This window comes from Notolepis coatsorum (genome assembly GCF_963971535.1).
Source record: "Notolepis coatsorum genome assembly, chromosome: 15".
Lineage (NCBI taxonomy): Eukaryota > Metazoa > Chordata > Actinopteri > Aulopiformes > Paralepididae > Notolepis > Notolepis coatsorum.
The window spans coordinates 36,609,907-36,628,091 of NC_140179.1; the positions used below are offsets into that span (position 1 = coordinate 36,609,907).

Consider the following 18,185-nt stretch of genomic DNA (forward strand, 5'->3'; position numbering starts at 1 on the left):
TGGACCACATACCACAACAGACACACTCAATGACAATGAGACTATGTAACAACCCATCATCTACACTCACATCCACACACTCACTTTAAACAAACACTCACCTTAACACTCACTTTAGACACTTTAACACACTTTATAATGATCTATTATTAAAGAGATTTGCACTACATTCATACCTCATTTGCATCTTACCCCTAAGTTTTGTACCTCATTTCATCTCTGCATTGTACCTCACTGTTACTCATTTTACTCTGTATTGTATATGTATATTGACTGAACATTCCTTTACTTACTTCTTAACACATCCAGTGCCGTTCACAAGAATTCTCGTTTCTGTGGCCCAACGGTTCAGTGCCAGAAACGAAGATTCTCATTTCTGGGTCGTTATTTCTTTTATTCGCTATTTCCATTCATAATCCATCGAGGGAGCCTGATGTTATCATTGGGAATGGGTCTGAGATCGCAAACATCCAATACCGCCGCCTAACGCCTTGCGGCCGGTATTGCACATCCTTGGAATATCTCTGGCTTGGCCTGTACGTCGATCTAAAAAGTCCGGTCCAGGTTTTCCTAGTCGGGCAGGAGTAACGTTTATAACAGATGGATTGGGGAGAATCAAGCACCACCGATTAATGTTCTTTGGTGGATTATGTTGGCAACACAATCGACAGCAATACTTGGAATGGCGATCAGATAATTGGAATATTCTTTTTGCAGTACATCCTAGTCAAGGTAAGGGCTATATGGTATCAATCTTGCGTTGATCCGAGCATGCCTTCGTTGTGATCCGAAAGTGTTATTGTAACGTTACTCCACAACGTATGCCGTTGGTGACGACGATCGAAGCATAGAACCCGCCCCCCCACCCTTTCATGCATACATGATGAAACATAATACCGATAATATAGCGTTGATTTCAGATTGATCCAGGCGAGGAATGGCACCGTTTCTAGTGAAATGCTTGAAATAACTTTTTTTACTGTATGTAGCACACTCTCAGGGGCTAATACAGAAACAAGCATTTCATCATAAAGTATTCTGTATTTTATTACGACAAATAATAAACAAACTTGAACACACACACACACACACCTGGGCCTGGAAGACGGCGATGGTCTCCAGCTCCTTCTCCTCCTTCAGGAACATCTCCTGCTTCATGGCGTCGATGTGGCCCTGCTTGGTGGCCAGCGCCTGCTCCGCCGCGGCCATGCGGGCCTGGAGGTCGTCCACCACCTCCTTGGGCACCAGCTCGGTCTAGAGAGGGAGGGGCGACCCGCGGAGGGTTAAAGGTCTGCTGACCAGCTGCTGCTGCTGGAGGTGCCTAGGACCAGGCTTAAAACTAGGGGAGATAGAGCCTTCGCTGCTGCTGCTGCTGGTGGTGCCTAGGACCAGGCTTAAAACTAGGGGAGATAGAGCCTTCGCTGCTGCTGCTGGAGGTGCCTAGGACCAGGCTTAAAACTAGGGGAGATAGAGCCTTCGCTGCTGCTGCTGGAGGTGCCTAGGACCAGGCTTAAAACTAGGGGAGATAGAGCCTTCGCTGCCCCCCGGCTCTGGAACAGCCTCCCCCACATAAGATCTGCCCAGAGCCTATAGAGGCTTTTAAATCACTGCTCAAAATGCACCTCTTTTCCCTGGCCTTTGACCAGTTAGCCTGCCACTTTTGCTGCTACTCTGGACTTTATCAAATGTCTTGTCTCTTTTATATTGCACCTTGTTTCTTGTTTTTTTCCTTAATTGTACAGTACCTTTTTTCTGTAATTTTGGTGCATTTCTTTTGACTTATTACTGTAGTGCATGTGTTTTTATCATGTACCTGTAAAGCATTTTGGTTTGGCTTTAGTCATTTGTAAATGTGCTATAGAAATAAAGATTTGACTTGACTAGACTAAAGGTCATGTACAGCCACACACCGCTGGAAGAAGAGAGGTCTGAAGGGCCAAGAATAGCTGTAACACCATTGGAATACATTGCTTTGGAGGAAAAGGAAAGGGAGCCCCTGGCTTTCACGCATCATGCATACTTGCCTCTGTTCTCAGTTGAACCCTATGGCATTATGCAGTCTCTTATCTGATCTCCCCTTGGTGATATACAGCATATTCTTGTACTTTTTTGGTACAATGCACACATATGAACACCAATTAGACTTAAACTACACCACAAATCGCCTCAGTCAGTCCTTGTTCTCGATTCTAAGATGCATCGCGATGCGGATGTGGACGATTCTGCATCGATGCAGTGACAGAACATAATCGATTATTTTATTTTTTTACTCTCTTGCTAGCTTTTTATGTTCTTTTACAATGTGGTGCTTTGAGATTTGCTCCACAACTACAAAGCGCCCTACAAATCAAATATATCATTATTATTATTATATTATTAAAGCGCTCTGGTCATGCATCCACTCAACTCATAGAAAATACAGCATCAGGCTAAAAGTATTGATACTAATACTGATAAAAAGAGTATTGAACCGTTTTTAACAGGTGGGTATCGAGATACCTTTCTAGTATCTGTATCATGAAACACTAAAGACATATTTTGACATTCTGATTTAAGAAGTTTCTAAATAAAAGTTAATTTATCTTGACTGCTTGTATTAATTGATGAAAAAGTAGCCATGTGCAGTAATATAGATTATAAAATTGAGGATGTAATATATTATTGAGCTGCATCGAGATGCATCGTAGAATCTAGTTGAATCGAATCGCGGACAGCTGAATCGTAATCGAATCGTGAGGCCAGTGAAGATTCACAGCTCTAGGTGCCAGTAACCACCAGTCTCCACAACCATGGGCAGGAACTGCTAACAATAGTTGGAGAACTAATGGCTGGAGAACTTGAGAACGGCTAGGACAATTACTAAACACTGCACGGACTCTGGCACAGTGTGCTAATACTACTATATGTATACCATTATTTGTATGACTATTACTGATAGAATATACTGCCATTCCATTATTATTATTATGTTCTACTCTATTATTATTATTATTATTATTATTATTATTATTATTATTATTATTATTATTATTATGTTCTACTCTATTATTATTATTATTATTATTATTATTATTATTATTATTATTATTATTATTATTATTATTATTATTATTATTATGTTCTACTCTATTATTATTATGACTGATAGAATATACTGCCATTCCATTATTATTATTATTATTATTATGTTCTACTATAGTATTATTATTTTCTACTCCATTACTACAATTACTGATAGAATATACTGCCATTCCATTATTATTATTATGTTCTACTCTATTATTATTATTATGTTCTACTCCCATTATTATTATGACTGAAGGAATATACTGCCATTCCATTATTATTATTATTATTATTATTATTATTATTATTATTATTATTATGTTCCACTCTATTATTATTATTATTATTACTACTATTACAGATATAATATACTGCCATTCCATTATTATGTTCCACTCTATTATTACTACTACTACTATTATTACAGATAGAATATACTGCCATTCCATTATTATTATTATTATTATTATTATTATTATTATTATTATTATTATTATTATTATTATGTTCTACTCTATTATTATTATAATTATTATTATTATTACTATTACTGATCAAATATACTGCCATTGCATTATTATTAGTATTATGTTCTACTACATTATTATTATTACTACTACTATTACAGATAGAATATACTGGTACTGGTACTGCCATTCCATTATTATTATTATGTTCTACTCTATTATTATTATTATTATTATTATTATTATTATTATTATTATTATTATTATTATTATTATTATTATGATTATTTATTATTATTATTTGTCCTGCCTGTACCTCCCATCCCCCCTCCCCCATGCTGCAATGACACCTGCATGTCACCAGGGGGATCAATAAAGGAACGCTTGATTGACTTGTTATGGATCCAATGAGGGCAGTCACCTCTCTCTTCTTCCTCCCCTCCTTCAGCTCGTTGTAGTCCTCAAACAGCTTGGTGTAGGCATCCTTCAGCTGGAGCAGGTTGTTCCTGAGAGAGGAGGCAGGGAGGAAGGACTTATTTGGTCATGGATATCGTACAGCCAATGGGAGTTGGAGGCATAGAGATACAACTGTAGATAGAGTGGGATAGAAATGCAGCCATCGTACCTGGGTAAACTACTCCTAAATCAATCAATCTCCATAGCAACCAATGTGGTTTCATCAGTGATACTAAACTATTACTATGCCAAACATTCTCAATGCACTGCTTGATTTAGACCTCATCCCTTAAAGTAGATTTCATCCTTTAAGTATTTTCTTGAGCTATTTAGCTATTTTTATTTTGTTTACGACTTGGAAAATACAGTTGTAAAGATTTCCCTTCACCCAGTTAATATCCAGATCAGAAAACTATTCATATTTAAAACTATTCATAAAATGTAAATTTTTACATTTACATTTAGCTGACGTTTTTATCCAAAGCGACTTACAAATTGTGCACACAAGGGTACATCTCTGGCAGCAATAATCAATTAATTTAATATACATTTAATAAAATAATTCACATTTAAAACTATTTATAAGCCACCATTATCTTGGCCACTATTAGCAAATCTGATAACTAGGAACAAACCAAATAGTCTATTACCATGTTTACCTAAGGAAGTGAGATATGAACCACCTATAAAACCTACAGTACCTATTTGTATTATTAAAGTTGTTTTTAGCTCGACAGAAACGGTTTCCAAGGGCCTCATTTATAGAGCAGTGGACCCTGCGTGGGGGTGAGAAACCCTGGCCTGGCCTCGACAGGGGCTCTGGGGATTTCTAGGGCAGGGGATTTCCAACGTAACCTATATCTGAGCATATGCCCCTCTCCATCACTGACAGGGGGATGCCTGTCATTCTGTGTGCGTGTGTGTGTGTACCTCTCCTCAACAGTCTTCCTCTGCTCCAGCTGGCTCTGAGCCTGCATGCTGTCCAGCTGGAGCTTCAGCCGGTCGTTCTCCGTCTGCACCGCCTGCCTGTCCAGCAGCTGGGCCTGCATAGTGACCACATCCTTCTCCACCTGACGACACCTAGAGAGAGAGGGGGGGGGGGGGGATGGAGAGAGAGGGGGGGGGGGAGAGAGGGGGGGGGGAGGCAGGGGGAAGAGAGAGAGAGAGGGGGGAGGAGAGAGAGAGAGGGGGGGGAAGAGAGAGGCAGGGGGAAGAGAGAGACAGATATAGAGGGGGGAGAGAGAGAGGCAGGGGGAAGAGAGAGAGAGAGGGGGGGAGAGAGGCAGGGGGAAGAGAGAGAGAGAGAGGCAGGGGGAAGAGAGAGAGGCAGGGGGAAGAGAGAGACAGATATAGAGAGGGGGGAGAGAGAGAGGCAGGGGGAAGAGAGAGAGAGGGGGGGGAGAGAGAGAGGCAGGGGGAAGAGAGAGGGGGAGAGAGAGAGGCAGGGGTAAGAGAGACAGAGAGAGAGGGGCAGGGGGAAGAGAGAGATAGGCAGGGCAGAAGAGACGGAGGGGGACAGAAAGAGAGAGAGAGAGCCAGGGGGAACAGAGAGAGAGAGAGGCAGGGGGAAGAGAGAGGGAGGCAGAGGGAAGAGAGAGACACAGAGGGGGAGAAATATCTTTCAGTTCAAGAAAATGGATAAATAAAATAGACTTTATGAAGTTGAGGGGTAACAGCTTTCCGTATGACTATTTCATTTTTCTCATGTTATTGTAAGTATTGATTGTTAAATATGTGTAATTGACAGACAGACCATCTATTTCTAGTGTTTATTTATTGCTTTTGAGTAAGGAGCATGGGATGTGCAAATTGAGACGTGCTTTGATTATGAAATATATTTATTTTCCCCTTTTATGGAACTGTACATTACTGTGCACAGACCCTCTCCGGATGACCCCCTAGTTGAGACTCAGCACCACCTTGTTTGAAAGTCCAGTGGAAGGCTCTGATGAGGTACTAACTATCTAAACAGAACACTAAGAGGTACTACAGTATAATCTAAACGGAACACTAAGACCGTACCTAAAAAAAACCACTAAGAGATAATACAATATCTATCTAAACACAACATGTGTGTACACTGCAGTCGTGTGAGCAGGGGTGTAAATATCACTCATTAAACCAACTTAAGCTGTATTTAGAAATTACCTTTGTGAAAGCTCTACAATTCTGACAATTCTCCGACCCAAATCCAAATCCAATCAAAAGTAGCGTCAACCTACCAAACGGCCTGTAGCTAAAAATAGCAAAAGAATCCCCCCCCAATGATTACAGGCTAATCTCCCTCCAAGAGACATTCCGTTTACAAGGCAATCACCTAGTGAAATGGGGCAATTCAAAAACAAACAAAACAATTCATTACCCGTATGGTTTAATGGGGACATTTCAAACTCCCAATATGTCGCTCTGGAGAGAAAACATGATCGTGGAACATTCACTTGAAAATGCTTTGATCCTGTTCACTTCCTAATCTCATCACAAATGAAAAAAAAAACACAAAAAGAGCTTTGAAGCAAAGTGAGCCAACGCTAAGCTCAGACGCCGCCGTTTGTCTTGGACATGTGGAGGGAGGGAGGGAAGGACTACCTCCGCAGAATAGATCTTTTTTTTTTAGCTTCAAATGGTGTTCCAGACATCCCATTTTCCTCTTGGGGGACACTGTATTTACACAATTCTAAAGCCACACTGTGAAGGACTTTGATCATTTTGATAATTGCGAACTTCGAATTCCCAGAACCCGGCATCTCCTCTCGTTAAAGGCTTTGGCAAACTACACACTGGATGGGTTTGATTGATTGAAAACTACAGTATGGCTCAATAAACACAATTGTTAAGGGGAACTATTTTACTATTTCTTTCACTATTTGGGCACTTTTACACAATTCCTGTGAGTTTATGGAACACCTCTGTAATTATATATTTTTTTTAATTCATCGTTTTGTATTTCTAATCAAGTCCTCAAAAACAGCATTTTTCGACCTGAAGATCTTAAGCTGTTTTGAGGCTGGGCTCCTAAACCACTGTGTGGCCGTCGCGTGTCGCGGCATCTGGGACATTAACATGCAGCGGTGTCTTTCTGACATCACAAATCATCACATTTTCAGATGACTCAGTTCAGTGAGGGTGAATATTGTGAGAGGAGAATTGGAAGAATGCGCCAATATGAGAATTAGAGACATAGATCATATTAACACTTTGATTGCCTAAGGCTAAATTCATGATATACCATAGGTTGCCAGCTCTATTTGTCTATGGAGAAATTCCCCTTCTTTGCAGGGCTATAACTTTTTAAATTCTATTGCTAAATTGCCATTATTAGGGCCCATTCAATGTCCTATATGTATTGTTCAGGGTGTATGAACGTTAAACTTTTTCATTCACATATTCATACTAAAATATGATCTAAAGTAGGGGTGGACGGTATGGTCTAAAATTTATATCACGGTATAATTTGAAGCATAGACGGTAACGGTATATATCACGGTATCAGTTAGAATAATTTTTTTTGCCTGATAGGCAGGCTATATAAAGAATGACATCCTCAAGGCATGTAGATTTATAATATTTTAACTTAAAACTAGGCTACTTTTGCGTATAAAGTCATTATATTCCAAATAAAATAAGTCCAGAGTCCGTGCTGCTCCCATTGCAAACAGCCGGGCTGGATGCTGGATTTTGCTAGAAGCATAGCTGCAGAGCCGCAGAGCCAGCGGCGCTTTCAGGTCTGGTCACAGCTTTCAGCCGTTGGGTGGGGGGGCGCTGTTGAGCGGACCTGACCTGAAAGCGCCGCTGGCTCTGCGGCTCTGCAGCTGCATGCTATTCGCAAATCCACTGCTGCCTGCAGCCGTCCTCCCGGCTCCCGCTGCAGCCGTCGTTATCATAACACTACACGCATATCATAATGTTTACAGCAAACTGTAGTTGATCACCAGGTATGTTTTATTATTAACGTAGAATAATTCATATAAGAAAAACGATAGGGACATCTCTTACCTTTCTCCACTGGTTAAAAATGCCAGGAACTGAAATTGAAACTTGCTGTGCGCCGCGGTGATATGCGTTTATTATGAAATGACAATTGCGTGTTGACACGCCCACTGCGCGAAGCCTCCTAAATAACTTTTTCCAGTTTGCACATATCTATTATCTATGACTAATTCTATCTATTTTTAGGGGCAAATGCGATTGAAATAGTCGCGCTGTGGTTACATGACATCATTGCTATTTTAGAGCTACACGGTATAGTCAAAATCCATACCGTAGAGCAAATTAATACCGTTTATACCGTATACCGTTTATACCATATACCGTTTATACCGTCCACCCCTAATCTAAAGTATAAGTATGTTTTCATCTCTTTCTGCAGCTTTCTCCAGAACGTGATTTATAGCCCCAAATGCATTATATTGATGATCAAATACAGTTTGATAGCAATCGGCGCGATATAAAAAAATCCAACTGGACGGACTTCTGGAAGTTACTACACGTCATCTGATGTTGACCGGATGGGCGAGGGGGCGTTTATAATTCCGTGGGCAGCGTTATACCATTCATCTAATGTGGGTCAAATGTTCATCAGATCAGTTAGTATAGAAGACATTGAAAAATAACGCTGAATCTTACCGTATCTTCCTCGCGCCGTTGGGCGATGAGCGTGGAGTATACATTTTCCTATTATGGGATGTTGGAATACCCGGTCCATTTCCAGGTTGTATAATGGTATATACGTCCAAATCATGTTGTTTATCGAGTTATTGGCAACGGATCGCTATGTATTGTGACGAGCTAGAGTGCCGGGACCTTTACCGAGTGCCCGGAAGTAATATGGGAGAACAGCACATCGTCCAAGTAACTTCCTGTTAGGCGATTGCGCCGATCGGCCACCAGATGGCGCTCTTGAACCGCTAGAGGGTTCAGTGGGGCTTTTTGGTGGGTCTCAGGCCAGCGGATGGGAAATATGAATCCGATCACAGATTTTTGAAATATTGATATCAAAGACGAGTTACGGCGTCTTCGGCAACTTGAGCATGGCGGGGAAGGACGCCTAAACACGTCTTCCGGCAGTTAAAGTGTTAATATAAGTCCACATAGCTAGGAAACAATGCTAAACACTGAAAAAGGCCATTTATAAGATAGTTCCCCTTTAAGGGGATGCAGACCAGAGAAAGACTTTCGTCTCGTTTACATCAGGGTCCCCCATTTTCAATTCATAATGGAATATATTAGATTAGGAATTTCCCATATTAGTACACCGGAAATCTGAATCACAAAATGTGGTTAATCACTTGTGCATCGGGCAAGGATGGGGCTAGTTTTGCATAAGACAATTGCATACCCAAAGTGATTAGCTATTTATTCTTGAACAACTTATAGCACATGCATGAGTCTGGTCCCTTTTGAAAGGGAACATTCTGAACTTTCTTCCACAACCGGAAGAATAACTCGAGTGCTAATGTAATAGAGTTACAGAGGTTTGAACACACTGAAATAAAGGTTTTGTTTACTCATGTCTTTGTTTACTTGCAAACAGATGCCAGTTTTTGAGTTCCAGCTGAGAGGTAAGAGCTGGAAAACGCAATGGTTCCATAGCCTGAAGTCTTATCTAGTACAGGTGCAAAGTTGATAACAATCCCACGGAAAATCTGTGTTTTACACATGTTTTTGTAATGTTTGTATCAGTAATAATTCGGCATGCCTATTCAAAATGGCCATCCGCTGCAATACATTTAGATGCGCGAGCGAGAAATTCTCAAAACAAACTAATTCTTCGTCTCCTTCTCTCCCTTTATCGTAGGAATCAGCACTCATGTAAGATACCATCAGGGTCTGTTCAGGGCCAGGTGAAACTCATCCGAAACCGACGCTCGTTGGTTGTTTAGTCTTGTAACCCGAGATTGGAAGCACATAATAGGTAGAATAATTTGAATTCTTAGCTCTCGCCAGACGCACCAAACATTCAATCCCTGTGTTGTGTTAATTACAGCACCATGAAATGATGTCGATCTTATAGGGACTGTTACCTTATTATTTCATGGAGCTGTAATTAACACAACGCAATGATTCAATGTCCCGTGATCACTGGTGGCCATATTGAAACAAATGTACTCTCAATAACTGTCAAACTAAAAGAATGTGTGCAAAAATGTTTTTGGATGTGCGTGAGATTATGTACAAAATAAAATCAGCATTTTTTTTTTTTTTGTGAAGTGCCCCTCTAACTTTCAAAACCAGTCAGCGATGTGAGCCGACCGGCTACTTAATCTACCCTGGCTTGTGATTGGATGATGAAAAATGGCAGGAAACCGAAAAGGAAAACGCAGTCGGACCTGTCCTGCAGGTTCTTCTTCATGCCCTCCGCCTCGCCCAGCTTGCTCTGCGCCTGCTGCATCTCATTGAACAGCGTCCTCATCTGAGACTTCTGCTTCTCCACCTCAGACACTGCCTGAGAAGGGAGAAGCATTTCAACAATAAGATAAGATATTCCTTTATTGATCCCCTTGGGGGAAATCCAGGTGTCATAGCGGCGTGGGGGAGGGGAAGGGGGGTACAGGTATGGGCAGGGTAATAGAAGAAAGACATAAATATAGGCAATCAAATTTGATCTGAATATACTGAATTACACTGTTTAACAGTGTAAACTATATAATTAACTCTGAATACAAAAAATAAGAGGAAAATATAAACAGTGGTGCAGATGAGGGTCTGTAATATGCCCAGGGGTGTAAAGTGCTTGAGTAATTGTACTCCGTCACAATACATAAGTACAGTTTTTTAGGATTTGTACTTTACTCTAGTATTATTAGGTTTGTATACTTGTACTTTTACTCAATTACATTTCAGAGAAAAAAAAAAACTTTTTACTCCTTACATTTAAAATGCAGACCTACAAAGTACAAATCTCACAGGTCCAACCATTTTAATTAGTATATTTGTTTCACTGGTCAAACTAACGTTAATGTTATTAATCCTGCGGCCGCTCTTTATTTAAAAACAGCCAATCAAATCCCCATCAATGGAAAATTAACCCATGCTGATTGGTCCTTGTGCAAGACTAGAAAACGAGGATCTTTGATTAAAGGTCCCCTATCTTATAAATGGCCTTTTCCAGTGGTTTGCATTGTTTTCTAGCAATGTGGGCGTGTACCAACACTGACTAGATGTGAAATTTCTACCCAGTCCCATTCCTCCAGTTCAGCCGAGACAAGAACCCCCCACTGAACCAAGCCATTCTGAATTGACTCGCTCTCCTACGTAGGAAGGCGCTGATCTGCCACCGCCCGCCCACAATCAACTGTGATCGTTTTTTTTATCCACTTTTTCTCCTTATTTTTCTATTTTTTTCTCCCATCCCAATTTCGTATCTCCAATTCTCCCCTCCCCTGTCTTGAACGTTGCTCAACTATGCCTCCCACTGGTCGGTCGTAGGGAGGATAGAAGCCTTGCATCACACGTCCCTTCCGGTACACGAGGAGGCAGCCTGTCGCATCTTTTCACCAGACAGCGCGGACTCTCAGTGGCGAGGTGTAACGCATGGGAGGCTCACACTACCCCCGCTACTTCCCGTCTCTGCTGTGCAGGCCTCCCCCAACCGACCTGTAGGAGTCGCTGTCCACAACATCCAAACCCCACCCATTGACTTCCACCCGCTACCTCTGCCAATTGAGATAGTATGACAACTGGTCCAAGCCGGAGGCAATGCTGACACCGAGATTCGAGACCGGAGTCTCTTGCATTGGTGACGAGCGCAATCTCTGCTGCGCCACCCAGCTGCCCTCAACTGTGAAATTATGATCAAAACGGAGCGAGTGGAAATAATGTGGAAGCGGTTTCCCTCAGTCAGCACTTCCTCAAAATTGAGAGAGGCTCATACAGTGCAAGTCTCGGAGCGCACTGCATTGAGAGGGGACTTATGTCTCTCTCTCTCTCTCTCTCTCTCTCTCTCTCTCAAGAGAGCACTCGCTGTATCACTGTCAACCTGTTGCAAAATATCATAGCCCACGCTCCCACGCACCCCTATTCCGATCCATGCAATAATATTCACAGAGGTATATCTTGTCATGCGAAACAAGTTGCCAATGCATTGTCCTGTGGGATTATGCCCCCCCGCAGCAAAATTAATTAGTCCCACAGAACCATGCGTAAGCACACACATAAAAACAGAGACACGCACACACAAATTGGCCAGGCTGCTGACGGTGTGTCAGAGTCTCTCTCTCTCTCTCTGACTGTCACTCAAAGCGCTTTACGAGTATGGGCGGAGCCCAGCCAAAAACAGCAAGGGCAGAAAGTGGTGCACCAAAGTACTTGATTAAAAATACATAACAATGAATTTTATTGAAAAAAAAAAAAAACGTACAGATGTGTTCCATTGTCACAGGAAGGGCAGACAGGCCAAAATCTTTTAGCACAAGTATAAAACGTGTTATATTTGTAACAGTCACAAATGTGCCTATTGTATTTGTGTTATTTAGTTGCAGTGCCATGTTTGGCTGTCATTTTCATGCTGACAAGTTGACGTCACACAGCCAGACACGTTACGTGTAAGTAATTATGGGATTTGGTGTTGGGTGTATGGACTCTACTAGGGATGGGAATCACCAGTTTCATCACGATACGATACGATATCGATTCTTTGGACAACGATGCGATATTTGCCGATATCTGCCACGATACGATACGATGCAGGTGCCTGCAATCGATGTGAGACTATATCATAAGCCCATTTAACACAATCAGTAACATTTAGATCAACTCAAAAAAGGTAACAAATATAATTTGAAAAAAATTTATTTAGCTCTTCCAGACATTTAAATGAAAAACAATCTATTGTTTTTAATACAAATAGACCTCCTGTTCACTATAAAGTAGGGCTGGGTGATAAAACGATAACGATAACTATCGCGATAAATTATTTCCTCGAAATAAACATGAAACGTGGTCGCAAAGTTTCGATATATCGATTTTCCAAGCTTGGATATGAGCACACGCACTAACAACCAATCAGTGAAGGAGATGGCCGAGAGCAAAGGAGACCCGCGCTGCACCTCTGGGTAGTAAACAAGGCTGGCCAGGATCATTAGCTTGCACGGCGCTATTTTTTATTTTTTTTTATCCACTTTTTCTCCCATTTTCTATATTTTCTCCCATCCCAATTTCGTAACATCCAATTCAACCCTCCCCTGTCACGAACGCTGTTTCTTGCCTCCCACAAGCCGGCTGCAATGTGGACTAAGTCATACATAGCACAAGTCCCCTCCGGTACTTGAGGTAACAGCAGTCGCATCTTTTCACCTGCGCAGCTCGATCTCTCAGTGGCAAGGAGTAACGCGTGGGAGGCTCACGCTGCCCCCGACACTTCCTGATTCTACTGCGCAGGCGCACCAACCGACCTGTAGGAGTCGCTGTCCACAACGCCCGATCCCCACCCATCAGTTTCCCACCCCCTAATACGGCCAATGTGTATTAGTATGAACGACCAGCTAAACTGAAAGCAATGTGGAGCGCTGGGCTCGAACAGGCGAGCCCAGCGTCTCCGCATTCGTGGCGAGCGCCTTGCCCACTACGCCACGTAGCCGCCTCTTGCACGGCGCTATTTTATAGTTTACGTGCCGAGTGTGTGTGTGGCGTGAATTCTGACGCCACGGTTATAGTAGTGTGGGGTATGCGGTGAACGTTGTTGCAATGTATTGGGGCGGAACAGAGTATTTTAGGGATATTTAGTACATTGGAAACATGGCTGGCTAGGATAATTAGCTTGCACGGCGCTATTTTATAGTTTGGCTGGCTAGGATAATTAGCTTGCACGGCGCTATTTTATAGTTTACGTGCCGAGTGTGTGTGTGGCGTGAATTCTGACGCCACGGTTATAGTAGTGTGGGGTATACGGTGGACGTTGTTGCAATGTATTGGGGCGGAACAGAGTATTTTAGGGATATTTAGTACATTGGAAACATGGCTGGCTAGGATAATTAGCTTGCACGGCGCAATTTTATAGTTTGGCTGGCTAGGATAATTAGCTTGCACGGCGCTATTTTATAGTTTACGTGCCGAGTGTGTGTGTGGCGTGAATTCTGACGCCACGGTTATAGTATTGTGGGGTATACGGTGGACGTCGTTGCAATGTATTGGGGCGGAACAGAGTATTTTAGGGATATTTAGTACATTGTCATGGGATACACTGCTTGCTCTGGCTAACTGCTAACGTGCGCGGAGTCGCGGACTGATGACGACATCAACTCGAGACATTCGCAGCAGCAAAACAAGTCTATTAATAGCCCGTCCATCGGCGCCGGGCATAAGAAGTTAATTAAACTTGGACATTATATCGACGATAATTATCGATATCGAGTTAACGTTTTTGGCCATATCGCCCAGCCCTACTATAAAGTGCCACGTTTTGATATATTGAGCTTTAAACTTTAAGTAAACATTTTTGGAACTCACAACACGCAACCTAAAACACCTTCCTCTCCCAAACCGTTCCTGCAATTGTTTTATGTTGCATGATGATCATGAATACATTTATTATGTATTGTATTTTTTATGTTTAAATATCAACATTATCTGTCCACCCTCTGTACATTTACTATCAATATAATATACTCGTCTGACTTCATCTGATCTTTTCAAACGCACACACACACACAGAAGGGAGAATGTCTGCCCCCCCTTCCCCAGTCCTCACTCTGCCCGTCTGCTGTTCTCTGTCTATGGCTCTGAACAGGGTTAGCTTGTTGTTAGCTTACGCTAACGTAACGTTAATTTCGTTTTTTTTTTTTTTTAAACGTACATTTTTATTAGCAAATTTGTTTACTTACAAACAACAACAACATTACAACATTACAATTGACAGACAAAATTATAAGAAAATAACATCTAAATCAAGTAAAAAAAGACAAATAATAAATAAAAGTAAACATATAGAGTGACATGGGGTATTAGGCACGGATTATGCACGCCTAAAGACGCAGAGGATTACATGAAGCAACATGGATCCGGTCCCCCGGGGCCGGACGCGACATAGGCTTGAATCAGATAAGCCTACTCATCTTTCTCTTTTTCTCAATTTTTTTCCTCTTTGTATTTTAGTACTTTTATTAGAATGACTTTACCACAGCTCAACAAAAGCAACAGATGATATGCATGCTGGCAACACCAAGGCACAAGGTGTTTAATACGGTTCGTAAGGCATTATATTTATAGACTTCTGGTCTCTGAGGAGACAATAATCCAATATTGACATTGGGAACATTCTGGAATATTCTGGACTCCTCTCTCGACTGCTCAGGGGCACAATGGAATATTCCGGAAAATACTATTAGGTCATGACTCCTGGGTAGGAAGATCATTCTGGAACATAACAGCAGTGTTTACGAATTCACAAGGGTATTCTACAACCTTCTAGAATATAATGCACTCCTACAACGAAGGCCTGTAACTTTAACATCCGGTATGTATAAGCATATGATCCAATGACGTAAGTTTAATAAGACTTTAAAAAAAACATCAGCCACATCTAAAAGGTACAAGCATGACAAGGTTATTCTAATATTTTAAATAATTACTCCATTGATTTAGTGATTTGCATAATGTAGCTCTAAAAGTCTGTTTTTCTCTTTATTCATTTTTATTTCATTTTCTTTTTTCTCTGATGAGTTTTATTTTAATTCTCACTTTTTTTTTTTTTTTGATGGTGTTAATATTTTTCTCCACACTTTTCCTCGTTCTGATGGTTCCAACATAAGTTAGTAGAAGGTTCAAATGAATATATCAATGAAGGTATATTTTTCATTTTTCACACTATTGTTATTACATTAATGGGAAGGCGCAAGACCAAAAAGCGACATTCTATTGCAGGGGTGTCAAACTAATTTTCACAGAGGGCCACATCAGCATCATGGTTGCCCTCAAAGGGCCAAAGACCGTATAAATGTTAATGTAATGTAAAATAAATGTAGCTACTCATTTACATATTGTTAAACATGTTGTTTCTGTATGTATTACTTATTCAAGTTATACATATTGCATATGCATTTGCATAGATGTAAAAATATATGTTAGCTTATGTTATTTTAACAAATAATTTTAGTTTATCAGAACCCCATATTACTCCATCAATCAATGATCAAACCATTCAAGTAAATAACAAAGAAGAATATCATCAAATACAAGCTATGACATTAAGTTTGTTCAAAACCTTTTTGTCACAGTCAAGAGGGGCAGAACTAACACCTGTGAGCTGCAAAGAACACGTGGGACAGATGTAGCAGATGTTACAAAAACAAATGGCTGCACACAACCTTGCAGAGGCCATACATCCAACTAATGGAAGATAGTTTAATTAACTTTAATTAACAGATTGCAGAATGGGTACAGTACAGTACAGCTCATAGACAGTCTCCTCCCCACCGCATGTATATATTCCCTCCCCGCCGTATGTATATTTCCCTCCCACCCACCCACCCCCTCCTAATGTACAGTCCCCTCCCCATCATATGTATATACTCTGTCAGGATCTAGGGGTAACAGTACTGTATATTTGAATACCCCTTATGTCACAAATGTATCAGTACTAAATACCTATATGTCCCTATGCCATAAATGTCATGTATGTTGTGTATGTCATAAATGTCTATATGAATTGAAAATGGGGGACCCTGATGGAAACAAGACAAACGTCTTTCTCAGGTCTGAATCCCCTTAACAATTGTATGTATTGAGCCGTACTGTATTGTACCCATTCTGCAATCTGTTAAATAAAGTTTTCATTCATTCATTCACTCAATACACACAATTGTTAAGGGGATGCAGACCAGAGAAAGACTTTCGACTTGTTTACATCAGGGTCCCCCATTTTCAATTCGTAATGAAATTGCTATTATGTGTCTGCATGAACACACAACTGTAACTGTACTCAAAAATAACAAAATAAGGGTTGTCTCAGTTCACAACTATATTGGTCAAGTTTTGGGTGGGACTTGTTTGCGTCCCTACAGCTTCTTATTCAATTGAGCGAGATGCTCGGTTATGTCACACAGCCAGCTTGCATCTGACAGTTCAGACAATATTTCTTCAACCCTTTGTTACCTATTCCGCCTGGATCTTTTTTGTATTTTGGGCTGTCAAATTGTCAAAGAATGTCTGAGGAGTAAGTGCTTTTGGCTTTTTTCCTTTGTTACTTCATCAATACCTCAGATGTTCAACACACATGTATGTGTAAGAATGTGTAATAACTAGAGCTGGGCCGTTAACGGCGTTAACGTGCTGCGTTAACGCTATACTAGTATCGCGCAATAATATAATTAACGCATTAATCTTAAAAAAAAAAAAAAAAAAAAAAAAAAATGTTTTTTTTTTTACCTTCATTTACCCAGGGTAGGTTCGCTGAGCACAGATTCTCTTTTTCAGGAACGCCCTGCTTCACATTCACACAGTTCCATTCACACCTGGGAGCTGCCCAGTACAACCACAGTTGACACCATTGGCCACTGAGCAACTCCACTGGAGCAGTTGATTCAAGCCATGTCACATAGTTCAAGTTTGAAATTATTCTTTCTGTTTTGCTCCTGAGAGTGCTAGATACTGTACTGTACTGGTAATATTATTTATTTGTGTTAACTTCTGAATAAAACAACTTATTAAACACAAGTACATCTTATTGAACATTATTTTGATATTTCATTACCAATTATCATAGCAAAACAGCTTTTTCAAACAGTCTGTAATGCATTTTGGAAATGGGAGATGGGCTCATGGTGTAATGGGCCACCTGGCCTGAGAAACATAAGGAGGAAAGAAAAAGTAAGGACTTACTTCTGGTCATTATTTGGGTAGAACACACATATTTTGAATGCCTTCGGCAGGTTTTTTCTTTTTTTTTTGAGCCATTTTAATCTAGATTAATCTAGATTAAATCCAGGATTGCAGATAGATTAATCTAGATTAAAAACATTAATCCATGCCCACCTCTAGTAATAACTAAGGCTGTCAAAGCTTTATTAACGCATTAACCCACAATTATTTTAACACCGCTTTTTAACCCAAGATTAATGTTGCTCCACCTGCCGGCCAAATCCTCCCCCCTGACCGACCTCTCCATCACAGTCGAGAATGCAGCTGTGACCGCGTCGCCGACCGCCAAGAACCTTGGTGTTGTCCTCGACGACCAGTTGAACTTCTCTGCTCACATCGCAGCGA

At 40.9% G+C, this 18,185-nt stretch overlaps 1 protein-coding gene across 2 annotated transcripts in view; it reads right to left on the minus strand.

Annotated features, from left to right (window-relative positions):
• optn (optineurin) overlaps positions 1-18,185 on the minus strand; it is a 52,675-nt gene that overhangs the window by 13,887 nt on the left and 20,603 nt on the right. For both annotated transcript variants that reach the window (XM_084330854.1, XM_084330853.1), the window contains exons 7-10: positions 10,316-10,431; positions 4,920-5,069; positions 3,955-4,039; positions 1,093-1,254 (exon numbers count right to left, since the gene is read on the minus strand). In XM_084330854.1, the coding sequence (XP_084186980.1) occupies positions 1,093-1,254; positions 3,955-4,039; positions 4,920-5,069; positions 10,316-10,431 (513 nt within the window). The remainder of the gene's footprint in view (positions 1-1,092; positions 1,255-3,954; positions 4,040-4,919; positions 5,070-10,315; positions 10,432-18,185) is intronic.